This window comes from Capra hircus, chromosome 17, assembly GCF_001704415.2.
Source record: "Capra hircus breed San Clemente chromosome 17, ASM170441v1, whole genome shotgun sequence".
Lineage (NCBI taxonomy): Eukaryota > Metazoa > Chordata > Mammalia > Artiodactyla > Bovidae > Capra > Capra hircus.
Window position 1 is genome coordinate 13,319,849 of NC_030824.1, and position 25,804 is coordinate 13,345,652.

A 25,804-nucleotide genomic window follows, 5' to 3' on the forward strand; every position below is an offset into this window, starting at 1 on the left:
TGGACATGGGTTTGGGTGAACTCCGGGAGTTGGTGATGGACAGGGAGGCCTGGCGTGCTGCCGTTCATGGGGTCCCAAAGAGCTGGACACAACTGAGCAACTGAACTGAACTGAAAAGTTAAGAATTTTGTTTTATGTGGGACCTTGTTGAGAACTCTAGCCTGGGAAAGGCAACATCTCAGATTGGTCTGAGGAACTGTTCCAGAGAAGAAAGGGGGAAGCTGGGTTATGTAGGCGTTTTTGCTGAAGACAAATGGACACGAAGTGGAACATCAAAAGATGACTGCTAGTCACTGCTGCTAAGTCGCTTCAGTCGTGTCCGACTCTGTGCAACCCCACAGACGGCAGCCCACCAGGCTCCCCCGTCCCTGGGATTCTCCAGGCAAGAACACTGGAGTGGGTTGCCACTTCCTTCTCCAATGCATGACCAGAGAGATGTTATGGGTAGGGAGGTGGGAGGGGGGTTCATGTTTGGGAACGCATGTAAGAATTAAAGATTTTAAAATTAAAAAAAAAATAAAAAATAAAATAAAACATTTTAAATCTTAAAAAAAAAAAAAAAATGAAAGTGAAGTCGCTCAGTCGTGTCCGACTCTTTGCGACCCCATGAATTGCAGCCTACCAGGCTCCTCCGCCCATGGGATTTTCCAGGCAAGAGTACTGGAGTGGGGTGCCATTGCCTTCTCCACTGCTAGTCACACACATGCACAAAAACCAAGCCCTCTGAAGTTAATGATTTCAGTGCTGTTCTATGCATGGGAAGATGTAAGAGTCCAGGTGCACTGAAATTACTCCTCGAATATGTATCTTTTAGCAGCAACAACTATCTAGGGCCAGCGTTCTGGTTTTCTCTGTCCTGACTCCTCATCTGGGTGCACTGAGGGGGAGGGGCAGGTTGTCCGGTTGTTTAAACAGGAATGGCAGGAGCAGTCTTTGTTTACTGAAATGGCAGGCGGCATTTTTTTTTTTCTGGTCTGAAACCAGGTGGTGGTTAAAAATGCAGATTCTCAAGCCAGCTGGTCTGGGCTCAAACTCCATTTCTAATACTTACTGGCTGTGTTGACTGGTTGAGCTGCTTTCACCTTGAAAGTGAAAGTGTTAGTTACTCAGTCGTGTCCAACTCTTTGTGAACTCATGGACTGCAGCCGCCAGGCTTTGCTCTCCATGGAGTTCTCCAGGCAAGAATACTGGAGTGGGTAGCCATTCCCTTCTCCAGGGGATTCTTCCTGACCCAGGGTTTGAACCTGGGCCTCCGAGTTCAATTGCAGGCAGATTCTTTACCATTTGAGCCACCAGGAAAGCCCCAAACTCTTGCCTTAGCTTCCCAAATTTTAAAGTGTGGAGAGCAATGGTAACATGTCAGAGTATTCTTGTAAAGACTGGCATTTGATAACTGTTAGCCATTATTTTAGTTCATTTCTGAAGAGCAGTGTGGATCAAGTGCTGACTTTCCGCTTCCTTGCTGATCAGCATCTCCTGTTTGAACTTGGCCCTGAGGCTCAGGGATGGGGCAGAAGAGTCAGGAACAGTGTTAAGGGTATCTTTGCTGTTGGATAAATAACCTTGTAATTTAAAAGGCTGAGTACCTAATAGCTTATGCTTTTTGACTGGGAAATAGGTGTGAAGGTCAAACTGGTGACAGCATCTAAATGGCCACGTCCAAAAGGGCTTGATAAAGGCCACTGTTCCCTTGGTCCTTTCATAGTGGCCACTCTGTCCGGGTATTTGGGGTTGCTTCTTTTCATCTGTCCTTTAAATGCTTTTTTTTTTTTTTTTTAATGTGGACCAATTTTAAAGTCTTTATTGAATTTGTTACAACATTGTTTCTATCTTTTGTTTTTTTGGCCAAGAGGCATGCAGGATCTTACCTCCCAGACCAGGGATCAAACCCACATCCCCTGCATTGGAAGGCAAAGTCTTAACCGCTGGACCGCTGGGGATGTCCCCTTTTATTGCTTTGGAAGCCTCTTCCTTTGGAATTGAGTCTGAAGTCAGCTGGGAATTAGGTTCAGGGCCTCAGGCTCGTGTCTACACGGAGAGAGGGCTGAGGGAGAAGGTGGTACTCTCCCTTTGGGGTCCTTTCTAGGGATGGGGGCAAAGGTGTCAGGAGGAGGGTGGACAGGACACTGAGAACTGCCCTCCAGATCTGTGTCAGGAGTCCGCAGCTCTTCCTCTGGACCCTGAGAATGCCCTCATGCCCTTGGGAGATGGCTTCAGCTGCAGAGCGCTAGGGCTCCTTGTCCTACATTGGGGACAGTCCTGCAAGGCCATCTTTGGAATTCCCGGCAGGGTTGGCGGAAGTTTCTGTTGAGACAACGTGGCAGCTCAGGTTCCCTCCCTGGCCCATCCCCACCCATAAGCCTCCTGCCACCTCTATCTCAGACTAGGCTTCCTGGGGGCACCTGGCCAGCTGCATGCAGTGGGCAACAGGCGTGAGAAATTCTAGGCCAAACAAAAGACCACAGCCAGTCGAGTTGAGTCCACTTTTTAATATTTTGACCATGATGCAAACAGGCATAAATAGACTTTTGTTGAATTTCATCAAATTAGAAGAATGATACAGAAGAAGAGCATGCGGCGAGCACAGCCTGGACAACCTCGCAGAGCGCGTTCTGGGAAGGTGCTGGAGCGCACGGGACACTTGGCGGAGTTAGCAGCATCGAGAGCTCAGAGGTAGGGGGAGGTCCGAGTTTTCTGACGGTGCAGTGTGGCAAGAGGCGACGACTCGCGCTCAGCCCACCTCCCCGGCTCCCCAGACCCGGAACAGAAACCCACCACCTGCCCAGCGACACAGGACGACCCCCACCCACAAACCTGTCCAGCGCCGCCTGGAAAACCACTGCTGAGCCCGGAGTGGGTCTTACAATCACAACGACAAGTTGACAGCAAGGACAGAAGGGTGGAGGCGGGGAGAGGGGTGGGCACGGGAGGGCACTGGGCCTCCATGAGTCTTCGTCCGAACTGGACGCCAAGGGCACCGCATCTTACTCCATCGGGGCTGTCAACTTTCTGTCCTGGGAGGGAGTTGGTGAAACTGTACTTTTCCATTTCTTCTTGAAATCCTTCGAGTCTCTGTTGGGCAGCAGATAATGGAAGGAAAACCAGAGGCCTGAGAAATGCCTTGCTTATTCTAGAAGGTGGATGGTAAGACGGCCTGGGGCAGCCAGTAGAGAGTCTGTTGTCCTCAGGGTTCATCTGGCAAGGTCTGAAGACACAGTTGGTTGTCACAACTTTTGGGGGGGTCGGGTGGGTGGGTGGAGGCCAGGGATGCTGGCCAACATCTTGCAAAGCCCTGGGCAGCCCCCCACCCAAAGAATTCTCCAGCCCCAAATGCCAACAGTACTGAGGTTGACGGATTCTGGACGAGAGCCTCCAAGCATCTCCTAGGAGCCAAGTCTGGGCACTTTGATGTCCTGGAGCCAATTTCTAGAAGACTCTGGAAAGCTGTATCTTCGGGCAGATTTGTTCCCACCTGCCAGGGCCACCTGCTTAAGAACTGTCTCTGCTTGGGACCAGACACACATGCCCTGCTTGCTCAGATATTCTAGGAAATAGTGAATTCAGAAACACGCCGGGGTGTGTTTACTCCCAATCACCTCCCGAGCACACAACTCAGACAGTATTAATAGGGAACAGACCTCACCTCCCCCCGCAAACAGTTCCTGCTTTCCTGGCGTAAGAGTTTACCTGAGTCCTTGGACCTGAGACACATCCGTGTGTTTGTGCCGCCAGGCAGAGACTGGCAGGTGGACCAAGGTCCCGGAGGGTGTGGGAGAAAGAGGAGAGGCCAGGCTGCTGTTAGTCCCCCAAGGCTTCAGGTTTGTGGGGACCATCTCTGGTGAGTCCCTAGGGAGGGGGGCAAGGTTGCTTTCACAGCCTCTCAGATTCTTTATCCTCCATCCCTGCTTTTGGCCTTTCATTCTTGAGTCGAATGGCACACTTAGATGCAGGAGAGGGCTGGGAGAAGCAGGGAGTGTGGGCAGGTGCCAAGGGAAGCCCAGATTAATATTTCTTTTTCCTTGTCTCTGGCAGGCGGTCTCAGATTAACATGCCTATTCAGACAGCAGGCTTCAAGGGTAAGGCGGGCATAGTGCCATGCTGGATATCGGTGGCAGGGGCAATGGAAATATACAAGGAAACACGGCCAGCCTAAGATCTTAAGTCCACACTTTTCCAAATGGCATGAATTAAAAGGGACCAGAGCCATGGTGGTAAGGAGTCCAGACATCGGCTTGCTGATAATCATTCTGGCACCGTGATCTGGGTCAGAGAATCTTGCTTGTGGCAAACCTGACTTAGGGCAAAACCTGACCTCATTTTGGAAGCCCCCAAGCAGGTGGCTGCAAAGAGTGTGTTTGGCAAGAAATTCCTGCGTTCTCGGGCCGATGTCTGGTGGCCTGAGGTCAGTTCTCTTTCCGCCCATCTAGGTGTGGACTACCCTGTTGACTTGGGGTGGGAGGAACTGGCTCTCCTGTCACCTCTGAAAACTCAGTTCTCCCTGGAGCCTGTTTTTTCCCCCGAGACCTGTTTCTCAGCCTAGAGGCAAAACTGTTGACTGTGTCTTTGTTCTCCTTGTCCACACCAGGTCGGAGTCCAGGTCCTGGTAATTCAACCCCTGGAATGTCTTTATCGCTATAATCTACCCCCTTCCCTCATTCAAGTCTTGGCTTTCTGCAATAACTAGCCAATAGTTCAACAGGTCAGCAGTCTATTCTCTATGCTGCAGCCAGAACATTTTTTTCCAAGCATAACTCCCATCAGCTCATCTTCCCCTTAAAAAAAAAAAAAACCACTCCTAAGCACTCCGTGTTGCCTACCAAATAAAGACAAAATCCCTTGACAAAATTCCATCTGTTCCCCGCCTGTCTCTGCTGCGTACCTCCATCTTCCTCAGCCTCCCAAAGCTGGACTATGTCAGAAGCCAGACCTGATACCCATCCTGTGTGCTCTCCATCCATGCTTCACCCCTGCTCCCCTAACCTCCTACATCCTGGCAATCTCGTTTCCCCAAACCTGCCGGGGGAATCCTGGCGATCACTCAAACCGCAGGCCTGAACATTGATTCTAAGACCTGTGTCTCTGCATCACAGATCCTAACCTTCTGTAAGAGAGGAACTGTGTTTTGCTCTGTACACTTGACTGTGCCTTCCAGATACCAGAGAGGTAAGACATGACACTGATTAAGTGAAACAAGATTCTATTGCTCATCATGGGCCAGGTATGGCAACTGGGGCATTTTCTGGACAGTATCTCATCTAGTCCACTTTGTGATAAAGGGGGCTATGTTTACTCAGAAAGATTAGGTCACCAGCTCAGGGCTGTCTGCAGAAATGACAGCAGAGTTACTGTTTGGATTCAAGGCTGCTTTTAAAACTCCACTTTGGTGGGTCTGAAGCATTGCCCCCAAAGCAAAGACACCTGACTGTCTCACTCCATAGAAGCCAAGGGAAAGCCTGTATCCTCTTTGGGAGGTTAATGACTTCCGCTTCTTTTGCAGCACAACCATAGGAATAGGATTCACAATGACAGCCAGAGAGCATGGCTGTCCCACTTTCCTGTGGCAGGGGGTTTCGTGTCCCTCCAGGCCAAACTCACTGTTGTTAAATTGAGCTGGAGTTACTTCTGGCCAGCTCGAGAGGGAGGGGTAAATAGGAGACCTGCAACTAGGGTGGCACCCCCACCCTCCCCCCTCACCGAATCAGATGCCCCCCCACCACCGAATCAGATGCCCAGCTAACCCCATTTTGCTCACTAATTGTTCACACCGAAATTTGCAGGCTACTGGGACTGAACTACACAGACCACAAGAGGGCAGTGTTTAGCTATTGTGGATCCGAGCTGAGCCTGAAATCAGGCTTCCACTCCTGCCTCTTGATGGGCTCATTACAGCGAGGCTTTGGGTATCAGAGATTCTGTCAAATGAGACACACACACCAGATTAATCTCCTGTCCTCTAGCCAGCAGTTATGAATCAGCTTGAGTTGAGGGTTGAAAGGTACTTACTTAAAAACCAAACCAAACAATCATTCTTGGGAAGAAAGATAAATCTTGGTGATACGATTATTTCTTTAGGCTACCTGATAAAACAAGATGCTATTTCCCTCACCCTGCCTGCTACTAGATGAGCAGGGCTATATGAGGAAGGTGCCTGGCATGGAATAAGTGCTCTTAAGTATTTATCTGGTGATGGAAAAGCATTTGTGCATAAAACTTGATTTGGAAAGGAGAGCACTGGTTCATTTCTCTGTGATGGGGGTCAAACACAGCAGTTCAGTCCCCCAGAAGCTAGTGACATCTTAGGAGCTATCTCCAAAGGGCTCAAATGGTTGGAAAGAAAGCTGCTGGGAGGAGAGCTACTAGCCAGGATCGTGTTTGCAGGAAAGAAAGGGTTTAAAATGGGCTTCCCTCCAGGTCAGAGAGGGTCAGCCGAGCATGCTGAGCGCTTGGTCTCTGTACCATGGAAGCCTGAGCAGGAGAAAATAGGATTAAAGGCAGGCAGGGTAATCAGAACTGGCATGAAGTCGAACTCTGAGCGCCAGGGATATGACACCAGTGGGGGCTGCCGGGAAGGGTGGAAAAAGGGAGACAGAGTTTACCCTTTGTCTTTAAGGGCACCTCCTGGGGACACCTCTGGCATCCCAAATCTAAGGCCCTTCCAGAGAGGGCCAGGGCTCTCTCCCTTTGGCAGAGAAATAAAGAAAGAAATGCTTGTGTACTGTATAGAAAGAAAAGGGCTAGCTTTCTGTAGGACAAGACAAAATGAAATAAGCCGGAAGTTCCAAACTGGCTGACTGCTTGTCTTTCAACCTTGGAGAAGAGGTTCTTGGGAGCATCAGCTGTCTCTGGGCACTGCTTACCATTGACTTTTAGCGTGTAAGTGTAGAAAGGGACCTTTCCATCTCATTTCCTCGGAGAAGGTGAATTCAGCAGGTTGTCTGCCTGGGAGAAACAGTACCCACCTTGATGCTTGCCAATGACTTTGCTGCCTGTGTTTTTTTTATCTGAGTTGAGAATAATTTGTTAAGATGATCTTATCAGGTTAAAAAATGGGGGGAATCTCAGAAGACCAAAAGCATGAAGGCAGATCCTCCCCACCCTGGCTCTAGAGGAAGCTGTGAGATGCCTCATGACAGATTCCCTCTCCAACCTATCTGCCTTCACTGGCTTCCATTACTTTATCCCCAGGGGTGAAACAGCAAGCCCCACGTGGGAGAATTAAAAAATATATATATATAAGTGATACTCTTCCTTGATATTATTTCCAGTTTTCACAACTTTAAAGTTTGATCCATTCACACTTTTTAGCTTCATAACATTACGATTAGGGGAAATTAAGCAACAAGTAATGTTTCCAAAGTTACCCAGTGGCAAAGACAGGAAGACCCTTATTTCCAGCTCATTCCCTTGGATGATGTTACTTTGGGTCTTGAGTGAGAGTGCCTGAGAGGGCCAATTAAGTGATCCTGGCTGGGGTGGGTGGGGCTGGGAAGTGGGTTTGCCCAATCCATCAGACGGGTTAATCTCCCAGTAAGATCTCTGCTAACTGGTGCCACTACCTAAATGCATCTAATGCCCCCTTTCACTAGGGATTTCCCCCTTGGTCATCAAACCCCACGTCCATGCCCTGACCCTTTATAACCAGGACAATTAGGATGCGTCCATGTGTTTCAGGTATACTGGCACAGACCCTTAATTATGGATGTGTGAGGCTCCAATATGCGTTGGGGCATATTTCTTGGCACCGAGGGTCTGGAGGCAACATGCTTCCACAGGCAAGAGGACAGAGGGAGACCCAGGCCCATCACACACGCGCACGCGTGCACACACACACACACACACGACCATAACGTCATCATGAAAAAGGATCGGGTGGGATTCGAATGGCTGAGGGACTAGCTCAAAACACTCTTATGTCTGGTCCCTGCAGCCTCTCCAGGGCAAACCCCAAAAAACACCCTAGCGCGAGCCCTGGCCATGCTCCAGTCGTTTCATGCACCGGTGATTTGCCCTTGTTGGAAAGAGAGGGAGAGGGAGACGGTTTTGTAAGAGCCACTGCGGACTATAAAGGCGTTGCACTGCAGCACGAAAACTCAAGGAGAAAACCCAAGAGGGCCGGGAAACCACTGAGAGGTGAGAACCCGGGAGAGGAGGACCAGGACACGGCGACAGGACGAGAGGCAGAGCGGGGGCCACGTGGGGGTGCCCGAAGGGAAGGTTCAGCAGTGTCCGTGCTTACAAAAGCAGCCACCCCGGCCGAGCGCAATGGGGCGGCCACCCTGCCATCCGTCTGGGCAAGAGGGTCCAGTTAGGAGCTGAAAACCCTGTAGGGGGAGAAGCGGGGAGGGAGTTAGTGCCTGAGGAGCAAGGCTGCTCTGCTTCCTTAAAGAGACTCAGGGAAAAGGTCCTGAGCTCTGGACTTGGTCTCTTTCACTTCCTCGGCAGCCCCAGTGACGGGGACAGGCCCTGGCACCCAGGTGGGACTCATCTTGAGTGAATGAAGAATGAATCAACAAACAGATGAACGAGCCTGGCTCAGCCACACAACAAGCCAGGATGAGCTGTGATCTTCAAGGCAATAACGTCAGCTTGCTAGACACCAAAGTTTGTTTTCAAGACTGCCGTGTTGTCATAAGGGGGACAGCTTAGGAAATGAAGTGTGTGCGCCCTAGCCTACTGAAAACAAGGCCACTGAATTCCCACCTAATTTAAAGGGCACGCCTACTGAAAACAAGGCAGCTGAATTCCCACCTAATTTAAAGGGCACTTGGTGGTGGGTTTGAGGCAGACAATGCAGGGAGTGAGCTTACAATCAAGGGTGACGTGTCATGGCATTAATGTAAGGTTTAAAGAGTTACGCTCAACCCCAGTTGTGTGGTATACCTCAGACCATTTCCAGCAATTTCTAGAGGACAAATGGAATCGTCAAAATAATAGCGATTGGAATTTGCATCCATGAGAATAGCAGCATTCGAGGGGCGAGGGAGGTAGTATAAACCCTAGGAGAAGTGAACAGGAACACAAATTTCGCAGTGGCGAGAGCCATCATTCAACTTGGGGCTGCCCCGGTGGAAGTTGACATCCATAGCCAGGGTTCCCACACTTGAGGGGAACTCAGAATGCCCTGCAGGGGTCGTAAAAACACCAACTGCTCAGTGCCCTGACCCCAGAGATTCAGATTCAGCCGGGCTGGGGCAGCCTGGGAATTTGGATTTGTAACACATTCCCAGGAGATGCTGATGCTGCTGGTCTGGGGCCCCAGCGTGGGAAAGCCATGGAGTCAGACATCTCCGTCTGTCAGGGCTCTGCCCGCCCCTCACCCCTGGGAAGGAGCCAGCTTACTCATCGGTGTCTTTTTTGCTCTCCTCAATGAAGGCAATGGATTCAGATCTAAGGCGGTTGGTCACTTCATATGTGCGCAGGGTGACCCCGAAAATGTCCTCATGGTAGCGGTTGTCATCCTAGGCAACAGAAACAAGCAGGGATCAGATTCCAAATGCCAGCCGAGGCCATGGAGAAGGGTGGACACACGGACATCCTGGAAGGGAACATCCGTGGAGAAGATGGTTCCTGAAGATACCGGGCACAGGGAGTTCCCTGGCGGTTCAGCGGTTAGGACTGTGTTTCCGTGGAGGGGCCTGGGTTCATCCCTGGTCAGAGAACTAAGGTTTCGCAAGCCCTGCGGCATGCCAAAAAAAAAGAAAGAGAGAAGAAATGAGATGTAACTCAGGGCACCCTGAAGACCCCTCTAGTCTCCAAGACTGTGTTTTAGCAAGAGCCTCTGCCCTGTAAGGCATGGGGTCTCTCTAAGCCCAGCTGGCAGCAAACACTTTTGTTCCCACCCAGAGAGAGTGCCGCTGCTTTGTGAGTGCTAAGGACAGAAGAGCTGAGGGGGTCCAGGGGAAACTTCAGCTCATTTCCCCATTTCCTCCCTCTTCCTTGTTCCTGCCAGTTCAGATCCGGGGCTTGGCTGGGTTTAGTGTGAAACATCACCGTCCGTAGAGACCAGCAGAGATGGAAGAAAGGCCAAAGTGCCCACTTAGCACTCAGGGAACACCACAGTTGCCAAAGTGGAGACTTCTCCGGACATAGTTTATCTGATGACGAGTATCTTAGCTCAGCTTTGCCCAGAAACAAACAAAAAGAAAAGTCGAGAAACACCATGAGTGAGGATGAACTTGGGGCATCCAAGGGTTTCTGGAGCCACTGGAGCGCCTTTGGCAGAACTGAGGGATGGGCATTAAGGAGATCCTATAGGGCGGTGTCGCTGAGAATTAAACAAGGGGCTAAGGTGCCCCCCCACCCCTCGCTGAGGAAAGGCGGTGTTTGGGGAATACACATTGAGCAGAGTTTCTGGCATCCATAGTCCCAAAGGTCTTGAAGAAACTTGCCCATCTGTAGAGTGGATTCATTTTAAGTTGGGGTGGTTTTTCGACCTTCTTCTGCAGAATCTATGAAAATGTGTCCCAAGGACTTACAGCAAAGAGACAGAGTGGCCGGGCACTCTGCAGTTCTCCAGGGTGCTCTGGCATTTCTACTGGAAAGCTGTTGTTACTGTTTTAAGCTAGTAGGGGTTTAGTATCAAAATTAGAGCAAGGGCTTCTTCTGCAAAAATGTGTGATTGCTGCTTATTTAGGGAAGCAGGGAGAAGAATGGGGTCACATTTGGAGGTCTGGGACTTATTCTATTTGGGGCAGTTGACCACAGAGTTGGGACTTTGCTTCCTGGGCTGCTACGAGCCTTTTTGCAAATTAGGAAAAGACACCCCTCCTTCTGGGAGGAACACAGTTCCATGCCAAGGCGTGCTGCTTGGGAGGCCAAGCCTGGTGGTGACTTTCATCCCCTACTTGCCCCCTTTGGACAAACCCTTTTGTGCAGTGGCCAACCTGCAGGACTGCAGCTTGGTTCTGGGCACAGGAATGGTTGGGTTAGGATCGTTTCTGTCTAACTACCAGTGGCCCACCCGCTTTGTCATTTTCATACATCACAGCTCCCCATTCTATTTAATACACGCACTGCATGCCCAGCTATCTTTCCTTCTCTCTCTACTGTGGTTTGGGATCACCTGCATCCTCTACCCCCAGTCATAAATGGGAAGATGGGAGCAGGGATGTCATCATGGGTCCTCTGAGTCACGGAGACAGGTAAGATGAGGAAGAGGAGACAGGATGCCAGAAAAGGGCTCCCAGGAGCCAGCCCATCACTCACCCTCAGCCTGCTGATGAACACGCCAGCGTCCTCCACCGAGAGCTTGCCCTTCTGGGTCATGATGCGCTGGATGGCTTTGAGGACATCGGCCGCCATGGTGACATCCCCACACACGTAGATGTGGCCCCCTTGCTCCTTCAGGGCTCGATACACGGGTTCTGCCAGCTGCTCTTGTAGGATGTCTTGCACGTACTTCTGTGGGGGTGTGGGAGGTGGGGAGCGGGAGGACTGGTGAGGAGGAGCCAGGCTGTGTAGCTCCCCCCGCTCCCCCCACCACCCTGGGAACAGAGCCTGACCCAGGGCCTTGGGGGCAGGTCTGTGTTTTGTGCAGCGATGCAGGAGACTGGGAAGAATGAGGCAGGGGAAGAGGGACTGTCCATCTGAGAGAGTGATGAGCCGTGCCCCTGCTCTGCAGCTCGCCTCTGCTGAGGACCCTCGAGGGAGCCATGCTGGCCCATGCTCCAGAGCCTGGCCCATGCTCCAGAGCCGTCTGCCAGAGGCGTAAGGGCGGGGTGTTCTCTACCAGCTCCTCTCTCCCGTGGCCAGCGGTCACGCCGGGGGCGTTTACACCCGTGCACCTCTAGGTGTGGGGCTGGTACCGCAGGCATCCTAGGCCCGGGTGCAGGAGAAGCCCCAGACAGACAGCAGGAGATGGGGGAGGGGCTCGCAGGTGACACCTGCGCAAAGTCAGCTGCTGTAGGAGCTGCTGCAATAAACGGTGGGCTAAGGAAATATCGGGTGGGCACAAGGGGTGTCCAGTGCAGCCTCTAGGGAATTTGTCTGGGTTGCTCAGGAAGATTCCCCCAGGCGAGCCTGGTGTTCAGCTGCTACTTTCAGGCACGACCGTGCCAGGTGCTGAGACACTGATGAACTCTCATGCCAGGTGTCTAGTAGTTGCTGCCCGGGCCCTCTGGGTACCCCTTCCCTGGCTGTCCTGGGTCCTTTCCTGGGATGCCCCTGGGGGTCCAGTTGAAGTTCCCCAAGATCCAGCAGGGATGTGCCCCTGTCTTGTAGCCCGTGTCTACTCTGACTTGGAGTGCCTCTTATGGGCTGTTTAATTTTTTATTGGGGTGGGGAGGTGCTGTTTAATTTTTAAAAATTCATATTTAATTAATTATTTTAAAAGTTTATTTTTTGGCCCTGAGGCATGTGAGATCTTAGTTCCCTGACCAGGGATTGAACCCGTGTCCCCTGCATTGGAAGCATGGAGTCTTAACCACTGGACCGCCAGGGAAGTCTCTTTTAATTCATTTTATAAATATTTTTATTGTGATTAAAATAAACATAATGTAAAATGCAGGTGCGTTTTAAAGTGTGCAGCCCGACGCAGTGGGATGGAGCACATTCATGGTGTTGAACAACCATCCCCCTATTTAGCTCCACAAGCTCCTCTGCCCCACAAGGATGCCCTGTACCCATTAAGTGCCACTCCCCATTCCCCACTTCCCACAGCCCCTGGTGACCACAAATCAGCCTCTGTCTCTATGGATCTGGCTGTTCTGGATATTTCATGTAAGTGGCATGGTAGAGTATGGGCTGTGAAATATTTTAGGTTGCATGTTTATGCTCCATGCTTCCTGAAGTTCAGAGCAATGTCAAGGAGAATTCAGAAGGGGTGAGGGTGTTTTGGGAGCAGGGTGTGTGTGTGTGGACAGGCACATGCGCGTGACGGGCTGGGGCTTACCTTTGGTTTGTCTGGCTCCCGGGAGTAGGCTGTGTACAGTTCTCTGAAGACCCCCTTGCTCTTGGCCTGCAAGGCCTCCTCCCTGTAGATGTGGTCTATCTTGGACTGCCGGCACCCGAAGACCAGGATCATGGGGCAGGGGCTCATTCCTGGGGGCAGGGAAACCTGTCACCGCCAGCTCTGATGCCGGATGTAGGGGTGTCGGGGCGCTGGGAACCTTGGCACGCGCGGCAGAGGCATGCGGACGCTGGGGCAGGGGTACATGTTCTCTCTCTCACACACATGCACACGTGTACACACACATGCACACACTGACGGAAGTAGGTAAAGTGTGTTCAGACTTCAGCAGACCTCTTTTCTCTGGGTCTCAGTCGTTCCTCTGCCCCTCCCCCACACTGGTAGCACCAAACCCCCAGACTTGGAAGCTAGACTGCCTGGGTTCAAATCCCAGCTCTGTGTGATGCTGAGCGATGAACTTTCTATGTCTCCGTGTCGCCATGTGAAAAATGGAAGTAATAACAGCATCTAACCTCATAGGGCTATTTTAAGAAGTAAATGTACATTAGACCCCTGCCCAGTACATAGTGAAGCCCCTTGGTATCCCAGGGGGTCACTTCCAGGATCCACCCCAATACCAAAATCCCCTGATGCTCAAGTGCTACAGTCGGTCCCCTGAACCCGCTGGTCCTCTGTGTCTGTGGTTCCACATCCACGGGCTCTCAGCTGGCCTCGGATGGTATATATGGATTTAACGAAAAAATTTTCATGAAAGTTGACCCACGCAATTCCCGTGTCTGTCAAGGGTCAACTGTACTTTGTGAATGTATGTTTGCTATTCCACTAGAATGACAATTCCACTGGGCAAGTGTGTGTGTGTGTGTGTGTGTGTGTTTCCAGTTGTTTCTGTCTTGTTCATTGCTACACCTCTAGCACCTCCAATAGTGTTTGGCATCCATGAGATGCTCAGTAAATCTCTCTTTAATGCATGTCAGACTGTGGGTTTTTTTCCCTCTCTCCTCCCAAAGCTGATCTGTTGTGTTTCTCGCAGAGCAACCGCCTTTGCGACTATCCCAGAAACACATATCCATTGGATAAGGCTTAATGCACACCCCTTCTAGGACTGCTTAGATTTTAAGATGGGGGTCCTATCTTAACAGTCCAAGAAATGTCTTCTGGGGATGGGCTTTCAGGCCTTGCAACAAGTTGTGTGGATGACTTGTTTGGATGGGTCCTTTGAATTGCACCATAAACTTCACCTGTGGGTCTGGCTGCTACAGTATTCCCCGTCCCTCCTCCGGCAGTGATGGAAAGGAGACAGAACAGCGTCATGCCTCCTGGCTGCTGGGATACAGGCGGCCCTCCCAGGATCCAGGGGGAGGAAATCATGTGCTCGCTGGACCACAACCCACCTTTGTGTTGGATATCAAATTGCCGCTGCTGCCAGAAGCTCCGGAAGGGGGCGATGCCAGTGCCTGGGCCAACCAGGATACAGGGCACTTGGGGATTTTGGGGCAGGTGGAAGCTGGGCGCTCTGGACAAGGAAGGGAGAGTCAGGAGGCTGGCTGAGTTCAAATCTGATCAAGAACTGTTGGATCTCTGCTGTATACAGCAACGGAGATCCAACAGTTCTTGATCAGATTTGAGCTCAGCAACAGCACTGTGAAAAAATTATCCTCCAATAAAAAAATTAAAAAAAAAAAAAACAAAAAAACAGAAAAGCAAAACCCTGTTGGATCTTAGGTAAACCAGATGGCCATCCTGGGTAAAAATACAATGGGACTTAAAGCTCTTCAGCTGTGGTCAGGTGGCCCTTCTCATGGTTGGGAGGTCCCATAAATTTGGGGAATTTCCCCAAACAGGAGATCCTCAGGGTTTGCCTATCACTCTACTTTCTAATTATCCTCATTATCTGAGCTAAGCCACAAAGGGAGTGGGATGGATCAAATGCAGGGCTTCCCTACCTCAGACCTCCTGACATTGGGGGCTGCATAGTTCTCTGTATACAGTCCCACGACCAAGAGGTGGGGGCTGTCCTGTGTACTGTAGGATACAGACTAGTGCCCAGGCCTCTGTCTATTAGAAGCCAGGAGAACCCTCCAGCTGTGATAGCCAAAAATATCTCCAGACTTTGCCAAGGGCCTCTGGGGGGCAAAATCACCCTTGGCTGAGAACCACTGAATTAACCGTCTATGAGATTTTCCAAATCTGGGAGCTGCAAATGTCAGTGTACAAAAGAATCACATGGGGATGTTCAAAGAGGGTGTAGATGGCTGGCAATGCAGTAAGTCTAGGCTCAGGACTCAGCATTTTTGAAGCACCCCAGGGGATTCTGGTGCTGGTGGTATGTGGATTACCATGACCATTCTACCCTTCACAGCTGACAAAAATGACTGTCCAAGTCCACAGTTTAGGTAGGGACGGTATCAGCTGACAAAGCAGGTAAGTGCAGAGGGCCTAAGCTGAAGCGTATCAATGATTTTTTAATTTTTATGTTTTTAAGGCTATATTTTTCTTATTTGATTGACTGATTATGGTAGGAACACTTAACATGAAACTGATCCTTGTAACATGTTTTTAAGTGTACAATACAGTACTGTTACCTGAGGGCAGAAATATCCTTTAAAAGTGAGTTTGGAAGGGGAAGGTGGTTGACAGGGAGGGTCGTTAAATCTTCCTGGTCTCTAAGAAACTGGGAAAACATGGGGTGGCCAGCAGGCTTCAGATAGGAATTTCATTGGCTTGAAAAGTCCATTAAGGCTGAAACTGCCTGAAACTGCCTGGTTGGCTGCGGCGGCCCCAGCTAGCACAGGACACGCACTTGATAAATATCTGTTGCACTGATCTGAATTTGACTGGAAGACTTGCTTAGTTCCTACTAGGTTGCTCTGCCCCCATGAGCCTGTTGCCTAACAGCTGGGAGTGATGCTGAATGTTGATCTCAGCCCTGCCTGACTTGGCCACCTCTCTAGAACCCTTCCGGCTGGTCCACTGGCCCCACCCACCCCATCTCAGGACCTCAGGATGCAGATTTGGGATGGCTGCTTCCCTCTCTTCATTTGCTACTCACCCTCTCACGAAACAGGGCACCACTTCGTCAGCCTGGATCCGGTTGAGCCAGGAGGAGCACACGCCGTGGTGAATTGGTCCTTCTCCATCTACCAGGATAACCGAGGTGCTCTGGCTCATCTACTGTCCCTCATGCTGCCCCACCCCTGGCCTCCCCAGTCCTCCAGCACAGAAGGCTCACAGCCCCGATGCCAAGCTTCTGCCTTAGGGCTCCCTGTCTGGATCCCTTGCTCTGATGGTGAAGAGGAAATGGTAAAGCTGGGGTGGGCCCATGGCTGTGAAACGACTGGGTGTGGGCGGGCTGGATTCCAATCCTGTCCACTGCAAGGGCCTTGGTCCAAGTGCTTCTGTGGCCTGCCAGGACCCTGGTCTCAGCACTATCTTGGGTACCACATGCTTTTTTTCCTTTGGCTGTGCCTTGTGGCTTATAGGAGCTCAGTTCCCTGACCAGGGATTGAACCCAGGCCCCAGCAGTGAAAGCCCACAGTCCCAACCACTGGACCGCCAGGGAATTCCCAGGCACCATGCGTTTTCACCTCTTTACCAAGGATGGAAAACACAGGCACAGAGGTCAGGGTATCTGGCTGCCCTACAACCAGCTGGGTGTCATAGAGCACAGAGCTCCCCACTCTGAGGGAAGAGAGGGTGGCGGTTTGTTCTAGCTGCTGCCTTGCGGGTACAAAGGGAGGAAAGGAGTAGAAGGGGGTCTCGGGCTTTGGGAGCAGAGGCTTCCAAATGCACAGCTCATTTCTCTCCTAATTCTGCACAGAGCTGGCTCTGCCTAAGGGGCACTTTGCTGCACTGCTTCTTCTCACAGTTTTCCTGACCTTGGAGAGGGGTGGGTCTCCTCCCCGGGGTTTGGGTCTTGGCAGAGGTTTAGGCAGCTGTTCAGGGGCCCCTGGAAGCAGGGTGGGAAATGCAGAGCCGGGGGCTCTCCCAGAGCCTCTGCCTACCTCGGGTGCGGTAGGAGACGATGGCCACAGTGAGGTGCACCTCGTCGGGGTACATGTCCGGGGAGGAGCTGATGGAATAGTAGCGAGGCTGCAGCAGGGACAGCTGGGTCAGGAGCAGGGTGGAGGGCATCTGGATGGACGGGAACTCCTCCAGCACCTCCACGATGGTGGGGTTCTTGCCCCATTTCCACTCCTCGTACTCCTGCAGACCCTGAACCGTGGACAGGGACAGAAGGGAACTTGCAGCCAGACCCTGGAGTGAACTTTCAAGGCAGGCTCACTCGCGGAGGTTCAGGGAGAAGGGAAATTAAAAAGTAGTCATAGTTAAGTCTTACATAGGAATTATCCTGTGCCAAATTTTCACTGTTGCAAGGATATTATGAAATAAGCCTGGTTGTCACCCCTATTTTATTGATGCGGAAACTGAGGGATATAGAGATCACACAGCTATGAGGTGGTGGCAAATTTATCCCACAAACCACCTGCTCATATGGTCTGTGAACTAGGAGTTGTTTTTATATGTTTTAATGGCTGGAGGTAGAGAATCAAACGAACAATACTATCATCTGATGTGAAGAACTGACTCATTGGAAAAGACCCTGATGCTGGGAAAGATTGAGGGCGGGAGGGGAAAGGGACGGCAGAGGACGAGATGGTTGGGTGGCATCATTGACTCAATGGATATGAGTTTGAGCAAGCTCTGGGAAATAGTGAAGGACAGGGAAGCTTGGCGTGCTGCAGTCTGTGGGGTTGGGGTCACAAAGAGTTGAACACGACTAAACAACTGAACAAAAAGGGTTCCAAAGGAAGGAGAAAAAAGCGTTAGCAATTTCTACTGCCGTCAGAGAACTTCGAGATTCAGTGGGGTCACTCAAAATCACTGCAGATGGTGACTGCAGCCATAAAATTAAAAGACGCTTACTCCTTGGAAGAAAAGTTATGACCAACCTAGATAGCATATTCAAAAGCAGAGACATTATTTTGCCGACTAAGGTCCATCTAGTCAAGGCTATGGTTTTTCCAGTAGTCATGTATGGATGTGAGAGTTGGACTGTGAAGCATCGAAGAATTGATGGTTTTGAACTGTGGTGTTGGAGAAGACTCTTGAGAGTCCCTTGGACTGCAAGGAGATCCAACCAGTCCACTCTGAAGGAGATCAACCCTGGGATTTTTTTGGAAGGAATGATGCTAAAGCTGAAGCTCTAGTACTTTGGCCACCTCATGCGAAGAGTTGACTCATTGGAAAAGACTCTGATGCTGGGAGGGACTGGGGGCAGGAGAAGGGGACGACAGAGGATGAGATGGCTGGATGGCATCACTGACTCAATGGATGTGAGTCTGAGTGAACTCCGGGAGTTGGTGATGGACAGGGAGGCCTGGCGTGCTGCGATTCATGGGGTCACAAAGAGTCGGACACGACTGAGCAACTGAACTGAAGACTGAACAATAAGGGTTCCAAAGGAAGGAGAAAAAAGCGTTAGCAATTTCTACTGCCGTCAGAGAACCTGGAGATTCAGTGGGGTCGCTCTTTTGTTCTGTACCTTTGTTAGAAGGAGGGGAGATGGCCAGGTCTAGCCTTGCCTGGAGAATCCCAGGGACGGGGGAGCCTGGTGGGCTGCCGTCTATGGGGTCACACAGAGTCGGACACGACTGAAGTGACTTAGCAGCAGCAGCCAAAATGGATTAGCTCATATGGTGACCTGCAAACTAGACCGTGGCAGCCCTCACTCAAGGCTGCCATCTGCTGAAACAGCGCTGCAATAACCATACAGAGAAGAAGTGAAGTTGCTTAGTCATGTCCGACCCTTTGCGGCCCCATGAACTGTGGCCTGCCAGTCTCCTCTGTCCATGGGATTTTCCAGGCAAGAATCCTGGAGTGGGTTGCCATTTCCTTCTCCAGGGGATCTTCCTAACCCAGGAATCGAACCTGGGTCTCCTGCATTGCAGGCAGACTCCTTACCAGCTGAGCCACGAGGGAACCATAAAATTCTCCAAGGAGCAGGTGGTGAGATTGAATGAGGCCAGGGACCCACCTTGCTGAGGACCAGCAAACGCTGCCTCTCCTTCTCACTGGTGGCCAGGGAGGCAAACTGCTGCAGCTGCAGTGGCGTCGGAGGTGTGGTGATGTCCAGGTAGTACTTGAAGGCCTGGAAGATGGTGCAGGGCGGCAGGCGATGCTCATCGGTCCAGTTACTGATGACCCCTGCAGAGGTACAACAGAGGTGAGACATGGGTGGGGGAGGGACAGTGCGGGCTCTGAGGGTTTGGGTCCAAGTCAGGGAGGACAGACCTGCTCCTGGAGCAGAGGATGGGGCCCAAAGAACCGACTGCCCTATAGCCAACTGACCCCTTGGCTGGCCACCTCCATCCCACATCTGCAGCCAGGTTTCCTGGGGACCCTGTGATCACCTCCTGTACGCAAGGAGCATGTCCAAAATCAGCTGAGCAAGCTAGTGCCGGAATTTAAGAGTAAATATTAAAATAGCATGAGACCGTCCCTTGATATTCTGAGCAATGAGCCACCAACTGAGCACGAACTATGAGTCCATTTTTTCCTCCATCTCTCTTCTCATGGTGTCAGCCTTTCAGCCCTCTGAGTGGGATTCTAGCATTTAAAACGACAAAAATGCCAAACACTTACCTAGCCCTTTCTATGTACCATGTCGTTTCCTCAGCACTTTCTATTAGTAACTCTTTTAATCCTTGCCACAATCCTAGGTGGTGGGTGCTATTATTATCTCCATTTTGCAGTTGAGAAAATGGAAGCGCAGAGAGGTTAAGGAATTTGCCCAAGGTCACCAGGTGGCACCAGTGAAAATGCAGGAGATGTGGGTTCCATCTCTGGTTTGGGAAGATCCCCTAGAGAAGGGAATGGCAACCGGTTCCAGAGTATTCTTGCCTGGAGAATCCCATGGACAGAGGAGGCTGGTGGGCTACAGTCCCTAGGGTCACAGAGAGTCAGACACGATCGAGCGACTGAGTTCAACAGCAACACAGCTCAAACCCATAAAGTCAGGCAGTACTGCTCCAGACCACATTTGAACTACTGCCTCTGTGTACTTTAGTCCAACAGAGGCCCTAAACACAAGCCTCTACCGCACCAGGTGCTCAACTCAAGATATAAAGTACTGTTCCAATAAGGAAGAAGAACTGGCTGGGTTGGATTTCATAAGAGAAGGAGCATCTCTCCTACGCAGGGTTTCGACTACGTGCTGTTTTCACATTCTGCGCTGACTTTATGTCCTGGCTCCCTTGTAGAGATGTGTCCCTGTATCATGGGCTACCACGGGCCGTCACTGCAGTTCCTTAAGTCCTGAGCTCACTCATGGCTACTGAGATCAAGCATGCAGACCCATTTGCCTTGCAAAGTTCTTTAATAGGAATGTCAAGCTGCTGCTGCTGCTGCGGCTGCCAAGTCGCTTCAGTTGTGTCCGACTCTGTGCAACCCCATAGACGGCAGCCCACCAGGCTCCCCCGTCCCTGGGATTCTCCAGGCAAGAACACTGGAGTGGGTTGCCATTTCCTTCTCCAATGCATTAAAGTGAAAAGTGAAAAGGAAGTCGACTCAGTCGTGTCTGACTCGTAGCGACCCCATGGACTGCAGCCCACCAGGCTCCTCCGTCTATAGGATTTGCCAGGCAAGAGTACTGGAGTGGGGTGCCATCGCCTTCTCCAAGGAATGTCAAGGGTGGCCCCCAAACAGGCTGGGACTTGATCTAATGATATCAGAAATCAGGTTCAATCCCAATGGGCCACCGAGCTTCATTTAGATGCTTTTAGATTCTAAGAGAAGGCAGGAGTGGACTTCAGCTGCTATTCCCTTAGTGGGCAGTGAGGCTGGGGTGATGAAGGAAGTCAGACAAGTAGCCTTTGCTAACATCAGTGTCTAGCTGATGAAGGAAGGTAAGACTCTTTCCCTCAAGGCTGAACCATCAGTGTCCTGGCTTAAATGGACACTTGCTCAGCTAGTTGGGTCAAGGCTGTTCAGTCATGAGGAAGGGAAGCCTTCGGTCTCATAAGCTGGGGGTGACAGAGATCCACTCTCCTGCCTGGACTGGCAACTGGGCAGAAGAATGGGTTTCCTCTTCCCTGGACACCCACAGGGGAAGGGAAGGCCCAGACAGCCTCTGGGATTCCTCGGAGAAGGAGAGGGCCCTTGGGAGTGCCTGGGTTGGGTACTAGCTTGGCTGTAGTTACCCAAAGCCGTGTTCCGCTCCTCCAGCAGCTCCACCTTCACCAACTGGTTGGCAGGGGGCGCATCCTCCAGCCGCTCGATCAGGGCATTCACCAGGTCCTCGTGGTTGCCGGGGAAGACGCCCAGGTGGTCCCCGGGCTGGTACTGCAGCTCCTGATTCCCGTTGGTGTGGAGACGCACGAAGATGGTCGATCGACTGGAGGGAAGGGTGGGGGGACAACGGGGTGAGGGCCACCAGCTTGTGCCCCTTTTCTTTGCCCCTTTGTCTGTCTTTGTGGCTACACCTCCCCTCCTTCCATTCTCCTTGGGGCTCAGGCCAATCAGACTTCCACCCTCACTAATTCCACAGGGCGGGTTTCAGCAAGGTCACCCATGAGATCCTCTTTGCAAACCCAACAGCCAGCTCCCAGCGCTCACTGTGGTCATCAGAGCAGTCCTGGATGTGGCTTCTCACTTTTTCCTGCTCAGTCTCCTTCTCTTGAGCTCCCCAAGCTCTCCCGGTCTCTTCCCTGGCTGCTCTTCCTCGGTCCCCTTTGTTGGTTCCTTCTCATCTCCCCTAACTCTGGACATTGGAGCACCCGGAGATTCAGGCCCCAGATCTCTTTGCTTTTCTGACTTCCTGTCCCTGCTCTCCTTTTCTCCATAGCGCTTACCAACCTCCACAGAATGGAGAGTTCATTCCATCCTATCTGCCTGCCCCTTCCTCATCCCCACCCCGAGGACAATAGAGGGGACTAGGAATCTGTCTAAACTCTAGAGGGTGAGGAACTTGTCTGTTTTCTTCACTGCTCTATTCTAGCACTTAGGACAGGGCATGACACATAGTAGATACTCAAGAAATATCTATCGATTGAAGGAACCTCAGATCCTCAGGGTTAACCAGCTGCTCGAATAGGTTCTATTTCTGATACCAGATTTCTACCAGGAACCACTAAACCCCACAGGAGCCACGGCAGAGACGTCCCTGTTCTGTGAAATTCCACCTCTCCTGGGAATCCCAAGCTCCACCTCCTTTTACAACTGGGGTCTTCACCTTGTCCTGGAAAAGGGAAAAGGGCTTGACCTTAAGCTCAGGTTCTTATTATCCCCAGTCCACTGATACTATAAAGTTTATAGAACAAAGGAGAAAACCCAGAGGGAAACTTGTTTAGGCCTGCCGAGTCATGCCCTTTCCTTTGATAGTTGGATTTCAAGTGCAGAAGGTCTATGAATGAATCCTTAGAATAGGATTATTCTGGTTCCTTTAAAGTTTTAGTATCAATACACTGCATTTTTATGCCTGAAAACTTTGGGATTGATGACTACACTTGGGTAAATCAAATCTTTTTGTATTCTTGGAGTTACATTCGCATTTTCAGATCCGCTTTTTCTTCCTTGCCAATTGGTTTTCAGTTGATAGAGACACTTGATATTCAACATGAAGTTTCTACATTCTCCGTGGTATGTAAATCAGCACTTGAATAGACCAATGGGACTCGCTATTTGAAGGAGTTTTTGGCACAACCAAAAGTTCTTTTGTGCTGCAAATAGCCACCATTATTAAAAATAGTTGTGCTGGCATCTCTGCTTTTTTGGGTGTATTTTCCTGAAACATGACACCCCTGTCCTTAGTAGGGTGGGGAACTCTGTGACTGAGCTTGTGAATGATGGTGGTGGGGGCCTGAGCTCCCACTCTCCTTCCCTGGGCAGATTTTGCCCTCCCTGGGGCACTGATCTTATCTATTAAATGGGCTTGCGTGAATGACTCTGCTCTGAGCTCATGCCAATCTGTTGGTTCCTGGAGAGCGAGAGAGAGACATCGTCACCCCCTGCCAGCTCCAGGAAGGGAACAAGCAGAGGCTGACAGCCAGCAGGGGGCGCTGTGGGGTTGCGAATTTGGGAGCCTCCAGTGCCAACCATGGGAAGCCTTTGAAAGGCCCGCAAATCAATTCCCACTTTCTCCCTGATCATCACGAGTCTTTTTTTTTTTTTTTTTCAGAAGTATATTTGCCTCCGTTCCTATGGCCGGTACAAAATAGAAACGTGGAGGCCCCAAACTTGCTGAGCTGGCTCGTGCTCACAGCCTTTTCCCCTAAGTCCTCTTGAACGCAGCTGAGGGTGGTCAGGCAGAGAAGGGCCAGGGATAAGAATGGAGCTGGCCTGTGGGCCACAAGGTGGGCGCAGGCTCTGCTGGGAGGTGGACCACGGACGCTGTATGCCTCTGACTGGAGAACCCAGCCCTGAATGGCTACATGGCCAGAGCACCCCTCCGTGGGCTGTCCTTGAAGCTTTGCTGGGAGCTGATCCCCCAGTGGGGTAGCACTAGCCTGGAGACCTACTGTCTTATATCTCTGTTCTTCTGGGGGTTTCTAAGTATAGGATTTTCTAACCTTCTCCCTTAAAAAAAAAAAAAGCTTGGGATATACATGGGTTGTCAGAAAGTATTAGGGGTCTAGTGATTAAGATTCCACACTTCGACTGCAGGGGGCATGAGTTCAATCCCTAGTTGGGGAAAGAAGATCCCACATGCCACGTGGCATGGGCGGAAAAGAAAAAAAAAAGTCCTTTCCCAAGCTTAAAAAAAAAATAAATATTTGGAAAGGAGAAAAAAGGTAGCATTGGAAAGGCAACAGCCCTTCAAATGCCTATCCCCTGAGTATGGCTTGCTTGTGATATATTTACATCCACCTACAGCAATATCGCACGCACACACACTCACTCATGTACATATACAATCAGCAATGGTTCAATGACAGGTTCACAGGGGAAAAAACAGTCTGCTAACATCCAGCATTAAAAGGGGGACGGGGTAGGAAACAGCTCATGTTCGTCTGTTCGTCAATGAAAAGAGTAAGCATGGTCTCTTGTGAGCAGTTTGAGGTGATGAGGCTCATAGCTTCAACGAATTTGTTGACACTTTCTAGGCACTGGTGAGACAGTGATGGATAAAGAAAACACAGGGCCCTATTCTCATTAAGAAGCACCTGAAAAAGATCATGGATGGGGCTAGTGATAAGGATGGGTGGGTGCTGTCAGGTTGGGGGCAGTGGGCTCAGTGACCAGCAGATTAGGATGGCTGGGGAGGCCTTGCTTGGTGATTTGATGTTGGAGCAGAGATCTAAACAATGAGGAGGAGGGGACGTGCAAAGATTTGGGGGAAGAGTGTTCCAGAAAGGGGAAGAGTGCTCCCGAAAGGGGAAGAGTGTTCCCGAGAGGGGAAGCAGTATATGCAAAGGCCCTGAGGTTGGAAAAAGCGTGACATGGCTGAGGATGGGAAAGAAGCCTGGAGGATTTGGAAGAGGGGTCAACACAGGGCTGACTGGCACAGGAGGAGGTCAGAGAGCTAGGAAGAGGCCAGATCCGGAGGGCCTCATTGTAATCTGTCCAGGCAAGGAGTTGAGAGGTTTCCTGAGATCAGCGGGAAGCCACTGGAGGGTGTGAAGCTGCAGGAGGATGGGCTTCCATTTACGTTCACAAAAGATTAGTCTGGCTGCTATTTGGAAGATGAATCTTTGAGAGAAAAGGCAAAAAACAAGGAAGACAAGTTAGGTGGTTTGGGGAGGCCCTCAGACCACAGATGATTGTGGCCTTTCTTATGGTGGTGGCTGTAGATCTGAAATGTATTTGAAAGACAAGCCCACAGTGTCAGATGAGAGTTGGATGGATATTAGGAGGGAGACGGAGGAGGCAGAGAGGGAGCCTGAGTTTGGGGCTTACACTGTATGTTGATGTTCTCTGTTGAGATGGGGAAGGCTGGAAAGAAGTGATTTTATCCAACAGGAGCTGGGAATTGAGAGTGCTTCCAGCAGAACTCTCCATTACAACGTCCCCTCTTTCTCTGATATACCCCAGCACTCAGGCCCTTTCAGCATCTCTGCTCCTACATGGCCCTGTCTGTTCTCTATCTTATCTAAAGCTGACCGTGTGTCTCCCCTCCTCCTCCTGACTTCTAGGACTTACAGGGCCCACACCCCACCCATTAGTGCTCCATTATACTCTTTTCTGTATTGTTTGCTAATTGCCTCACACAGAAAAGTTTATTTCCTGGCCAGGCAGTAACTGCGGTCAGGCGCTTTTCTCTTTAGAGTTGCAAGGATCACCCTCAAAAAGTGGTTTATTTCCTCTTAAGCACTTTGCTTGCTTAAGGGTCTCTTGTTATGGGTGGGAGCAGGGTGGGGAGGGTGTTTTGTAATACCTTTATGTGGTCTCCTGGCTCAAACATTCTGACTTTGGCTGTGGGCAGGGGAAGATGGGAGAAAGGGTCATACTGTTTTACTCAATCCTTAAACACACACACACACACACACCCACACACACCCACACCCACACCCACACACCCACACCCACACACACCCCCCACACACCCCCCCATAAAGCTGGAAAGGGTAGTAAGGCCTGAAAATAGGTAGTGCTGTGGAGTCTGGTTTTACACGGTTAAACACCGAGACCCTATTTGATTCTTTAAAAGCTAATCTGTAACTGATTTTCATACTCTCTTCTGGTTACTAACCTTTCTGAAATGCCCTCTTGCAAGTCGCTCAGCACAGAGTCAGCTGCCCTTTCCAGAGGTGGATGGTTTGGTGGGGGTGGGGGGGCATTTATTCTGGGACTTGGTCCAACTTAGCATCAAAACATTTGCAAATGATCTTGCTTTTTATGAACTATGGTTTAGGAGTAATTTTTATGATCTGGTCTTTCATGGGTGGTCACTGAGAGAAACGT

The 25,804-nt window shown here is 50.7% G+C and overlaps 1 protein-coding gene across 1 annotated transcript in view; it reads right to left on the bottom strand.

Moving 5' to 3' along the window:
* NOS1 (nitric oxide synthase 1) overlaps positions 5,691 to 25,804 on the bottom strand; it is a 191,160-nt gene continuing 171,046 nt past the window's right edge. Inside the window, exons 22-30 of the mRNA XM_018061221.1 lie at positions 21,106 to 21,299; positions 18,942 to 19,111; positions 16,909 to 17,119; positions 15,957 to 16,044; positions 14,299 to 14,420; positions 12,890 to 13,038; positions 11,206 to 11,400; positions 9,340 to 9,458; positions 5,691 to 8,321 (exon numbers count right to left, since the gene is read on the bottom strand). Coding sequence (XP_017916710.1) covers positions 8,306 to 8,321; positions 9,340 to 9,458; positions 11,206 to 11,400; positions 12,890 to 13,038; positions 14,299 to 14,420; positions 15,957 to 16,044; positions 16,909 to 17,119; positions 18,942 to 19,111; positions 21,106 to 21,299 — 1,264 coding nt within the window. The 3' untranslated portion in view covers positions 5,691 to 8,305. The remainder of the gene's footprint in view (positions 8,322 to 9,339; positions 9,459 to 11,205; positions 11,401 to 12,889; positions 13,039 to 14,298; positions 14,421 to 15,956; positions 16,045 to 16,908; positions 17,120 to 18,941; positions 19,112 to 21,105; positions 21,300 to 25,804) is intronic.